The following is a 5,386-nucleotide window of genomic DNA, read 5'->3' as shown; positions in this document are numbered from 1 at the left end:
CTGCCGGTGGAAGTTAGCCTGTCTGACGTCGAGCTTTCTGCTGAAGCCGAGCAAGAAGAGGCCAAGTCCTGAGTGGCACAGCCTGGCTGCTGCAGAGGCACTGCTTTAGAGGGGGCTCCTATGGAGCTAAATATGGACCAGGACCAGGACAGGGAGGAAAAAAAACAAAACAAAAAAAAAAGCAAAGAACATAAGCAATACTTTCTCCCATATGGTCTCATTGAGTCAATTCTTTTTTTTTCTCGCTCTCTCTGGTCAGACCAGGTCGCTCTCGATGTCTCTTCTTTATTAGTTTTGCATTACCACAGTGGGGGAAAAAAGCACACATGAGTACCAAGATACCAGGTTTGACTGCACGGAAATTCTGCCTTTCAAATTTCTTATGGGATCACTGCCAATATTCACACGTATATATCCCAGAATGGATCTTTTATATATACACGAGTATGTATAGCTGTGACCAGCCTACTGAATTTTGTGTCCGAAGCAGTCTGAGCGCAGTCCAGTCAACCGAATAGAAAAAAAAAACATTGTGTGGCATCTCAAGAGCTTCCTCGAGACGTCACCAGTGCTCGCCTTTCTAGAATTTTTTTAATCCGGCTGCGTCAGACAACGCTTTTACCTTCTGCGTGGTTCGTTTTGAGAAGCACAACCATCATCGCCTGAACGATCCGTGCGTGAGAAATGTAGATTATTCCAGCAGCGTTTCATTCACTTTGCTTATTATTGAGAACGTTAACTTAAAGACAGTTCGCTTGCTATACGTATGGTTTCTCCGTCCGCGTTCCTCGTAAACAGTGTGAACTTCGCTTGTAGGGATTGTGTCTTCTGAAGTGCCACTTGAGCTCGTGAAGCTGAGTTTTCCTCCTCGAGTGCATCCTGTCGTGCCATATAAGAAAGGCAGGTCTTTTATTCAGAGTGAGGATGAACAGCATTCATGATGAATGTTTTCTTCTTTCTTTCTTTTTTTTTTTCTTCACCCCCACATCTGAGGATTTTCAGTACAAGCACCAGACCGAGTCGTCTTCTCCTTCTTTCCAAAGTGTCCTCACTCGCCCTAGTCTCCTTTCCTCCTCACAGATGTCGGGCTTAAAGCCCTCAACCAAATATGTTTGAATCGTAACTTCATTTAATACGCGAGCGTCTCGGCGGGTTGCTCTTTTCCAGCACGAAAGCGTGAGAAAGCATCAGATTCATTGTAGATTAACGTTACAAGGTCATTTTCTACTGCACATTACATACAGGAAGAGCAGATGTCTACAGAATGACTTTTATTTTAATATCAAAGTTTTATTTTTCTAAAAAGAAGAAAAAACATTCTAAGAAATGAATAGGCCCTGTTTACAGTCGGGAAGGAGATCAGTCAGAAAACGAGAAAGTTTCCCATTTTTTCGTTTCATCATCCAAAGGTAGTGTTATTTATTGTGCATCTACACACACTTTTAATGTATAAAAACGCGTGCTCTGAATCCGTAGCCATGTCCTCGTTTTAATTCAAGCCTGGGTTTAAGTCCAGCATTCACACGCGTTTATTTCATGAGGAATCTTCTTCAACATCAGGCTCACGGTTACAACCATCCCTGACGCACATCGGTATGTTTTATAATCCTACAACAAAAGCAAGTGTTTCCTGCCTTGTCAGAGCTTTTTTTGTGCGCTGTTGTGTAATTTCCACATAGGCCTCTCAAACCACAATGTATATGACTGACTGGAAACTTGATGTTATTATTTTATACAGAATAAGTGCTGAAAGGACTTGCAGGGAGGCGTGCAGGGAGGCGTGCAGGGAGGCGTGCAGGGAGGCGTGCAGGGAGGAGCCATGCATGCAGGGAGGAGCCGTGCGTGCAGGGAGGAGCCGTGCGTGCAGGGAGGAGCCATGCGTTGGCAGTATCAGTCTATTAAACTCTGAGAAATTTCCCCAGTTAGCCCCCTGGCATTTATTTTTTTCAGTAGTGTAAAACCTTTCTTTTTAGAGAGGCTGTAGCATTAAATTACACTGCAGCTCATTGGCTGGCGATGATGTGACTGGAACAGGTGGCATAAACGGGCTAACAGGGCAATGTGTTGTCTGGAGTCTGCGGTATAGAGTGAGGGAGTGTGGGGTCAGGAGTTTAGTGTGAGGGAGCATGGGGTCAGGAGTTTAGTGTGAGGGAGCGTGGGGTCAGGAGTATAGCGCAAGGGAGCGTGAGGTCAGGAGTGTAGCGCGAGGGAGCAGGAGTATAGTGCGAGGGAGCGTGGCGTCAGGAGTGTAGCACGAGGGAGCGTGGCGTCAGGAGTATTGAGCGAGGGAGCGTGGGGTCAGGAGTATAGCGCGAGGGAGCGTGGGGTCAGGAGTGTAGTGCAAGGGAGCGTGGGGTCAGGAGTATTGCGCGAGGGAGCGTGGGGTCAGGAGTATTGAGCGAGGAAGCGTTGGGTCAGGAGTGTAGCGCGAGGGAGCGTGGGGTCAGGAGTATTGAGCGAGGGAGCGTGGGGTCAGGAGTATTGAGCGAGGGAGCGTGGGGTCAGGAGTGTAGCGCGAGGGAGCGTGGGGTCAGGAGTGTAGCACGAGGGAGCGTGGGGTCAGGGGTATAGAGCAAGGGAGCGTGGGGTCAGGAGTGTAGCACGAGGGAGCGTGGGGTCAGGGGTATAGAGCAAGGGAGCGTGGGGTCAGGAGTGTAGCACAAGGGAGCGTGGGGTCAGGAGTGTAGCGCGAGGGAGCGTGGAGTCAGGAGTATTGAGCGAGGGAGCGTGGGGTCAGGAGTGTAGCGCGAGGGAGTGTGGGGTCAGGAGTGTAGCGCGAGGGAGTGTGGGGTCAGGAGTGTAGCGCGAGGGAGTGTGGGGTCAGGAGTGTAGCGCGAGGGAGCAGGAGTATAGCGCGAGGGAGAGTGGGGTCAGGAGTGTAGCGCGAGGGAGCGTGGGGTCAGGGGTATAGAGCAAGGGAGCGTGGAGTCAGGAGTATTGAGCGAGGGAGCGTGGGGTCAGGAGTGTAGCGTGAGGGAGCGTGGGGTCAGGAGTGTAGCGTGAGGGAGCGTGGGGTCAGGAGTGTAGCGTGAGGGAGCGTGGGGTCAGGAGTGTAGCGTGAGGGAGCGTGGGGTCAGGAGTGTAGAGCGAGCCTGGAGTCAGGAGACTGGAGACTAGAGCGTATGGTCTGGACTCAGGAGCCCAGGAATTTATATACACACGTGTGTGCGTTCAGAAAAACAACCCTTGTAATTGGAGGAGAAAGACAGAAGATTGTAGCATCTTTCAAATATCCATCATTTCCACTAATACACCATGCATCACATCCCACAATGCTGTATTGATCTCGAACACATTTGCTCCATCTTCATGCTTCGATTGCGAATGTTTTTGAGGTTGGTTTGTAAGAGTCGGGACTCATTTAGCAACAATTCATGTAAATGGGGTCTCGATCAGCGTTCAGTGGTTTCAGTGATAATGGAGTATAATCAGTGACCCTGCGAACCGATATAGCAGGTCACCTTGCTTTTTTCTGACTGATTAAAGGCCTCATATTTTATAAATGAAACCAGAAATACCCCTGCGACTTTTCTTATACTGTGGCATCTGTTACTAAATGCAAATTTGTTGTAAATTAAATGTAAGAAAAGGTAATTTACCAAAGTCTGATTTATATTAGCCACTACACAACTTTCAGAATCTCAGGCGCTCTGAGATTTTCGCACAACATGCCCTGGTCGGCATTAAAAATCAGGTCGTGAAACAATCGCGTTTACGTTTTTTCATACCTAGACGGATTATAAATTGGATTCAGGTATCTGAAGCATGAGATCATATATATATATATATATATATATATATATATATGTGTGTGTGTGTGTATATATATGTATATGTATATGTATGTATATATGTATATGTATATATGTATATGTATATATATGTATATGTATATATATATATATATATATATATATATATATATATATATATATATATATATACACACACACACACACACACAAAACTTATCAGTGAGAAAATCAAACGTGCTTACAAACTTGCGGTGTACTCAACAAGCATCGAAATGAGTCCATGACTGGATTATCAGGGCCAAAATCGTCTAGCGTGCACTTTTCTGAACCAGTGTAAAGATCCTCAGCCTCATCCCTGTAACATGCTCTAAATCTTCTAAAAACACCAGCTCAGCCACTGCAGCGTGTCAGCTTCCATAGACACACACCAACCCTGCCTTTTTCTATAGGGCGCCGTTACTTTTATCCTCCTTTTATAGCTAGTCTTAGTTTGTCTTACAGAATACTTTTGAATTGCTTTCTAAAGCTGTTCCATCTTGACAGTGTAATCTGTAGAACATCACAGGAAGTCATCACCGGCTAAGTGATAAGCGGCTTATTGGTAAATTTTCACAAACTCACAAGTGCTCGTCGGATTCGATAGTTTTTCTGGACTCGCTACATTTTTTTTTTATGTATTTTTTAATAGATGCCACCTTTCATTTGAAAATTCTACCGATTTGTAATAAACATTACATTCGTATTCAAGTTTGACAAATGAGGCCCATTAAGAGATTATGCAGCAGTGTGCTGTTGTACAGTAGCTTTCACTACGTCATTTACACTACCGAAGTCCTCTACATTTCATCATCATCATCATCATCATCATACACACCCTATCAGAAAAGCACTTTATCTCCGTGCTGGAGAGACTGATACATGAAACACAACTCAGCAGAATGATTGTTAATCCTGTAGCATTAGTTCATTCATCTAAAGCCTCCGGTTTGCATACGGCACACGATCAGAAGATCGAAGCAAAAGCTCCAGCCAGTCGTAAGTTTATTCCCCTTGAATGACCGTGGGTTTTAAGGATTGTCAAACAACTTGTATACAGTATCCAGTGGAGTTCAACAGTGTTGCTATTTTGTTATATAGAGGACAGTGTAAATATACTCAGCCATCTTGGTATACTGTTCTAGTACAATGTTGCACGTGTTTGAGTCTTTGAATAAGAGGTACAATAAATTTTATTGCAATTTGTTTTGTTTTTTTTTTCCAAACTTGCGTGTTGAGTCTTATTTGTTTAGCGGTTAATTGCGGTAAAAAAAAAAAAAAAAAAAGAATTTTAAAAACTATTTATTGTGTGATGTAACAACGTTCAACAGTTTTAAATATTCAACTAAAATTTGTCCCTTGCTTTAAAAAAAAGGTCCATATACATAAAATTCCTTGTTTACAAAAACCCAGGTAAGCAACTAACAATTAAATGACAACAGTTTTAACGCTTAACCGTTCACGATTAGTCGTTTTGTTTTTGAGCTTAATGCAATCAGTTTTAAACTCACGACAAGAACAGATTAACCACTGATTAGAATTTGACGCAGAGAAAACAAAGCCATACGTCTCTTTCGGTTCTTGTGTAAACATCC

General features: G+C 44.2%; 1 protein-coding gene across 1 annotated transcript in view; it reads left to right on the top strand.

Annotated features, from left to right (window-relative positions):
• rnf150a (ring finger protein 150a) overlaps positions 1–3,777 on the top strand; it is a 33,579-nt gene extending 29,802 nt beyond the window's left edge. Inside the window, exon 7 of the mRNA XM_060873077.1 lies at positions 1–3,777. This exon is cut by the window's left edge and continues 47 nt beyond it. Coding sequence (XP_060729060.1) covers positions 1–72 — 72 coding nt within the window. The 3' untranslated portion in view covers positions 73–3,777.
• The last annotated feature ends 1,609 nt before the right edge of the window (positions 3,778–5,386 follow it).

This window comes from Tachysurus vachellii, chromosome 6 (assembly GCF_030014155.1).
Source record: "Tachysurus vachellii isolate PV-2020 chromosome 6, HZAU_Pvac_v1, whole genome shotgun sequence".
NCBI lineage: Eukaryota > Metazoa > Chordata > Actinopteri > Siluriformes > Bagridae > Tachysurus > Tachysurus vachellii.
The sequence above is the reverse complement of the archived record's forward strand: the minus strand, read 5'-3'. Positions and strand labels throughout refer to the sequence as shown.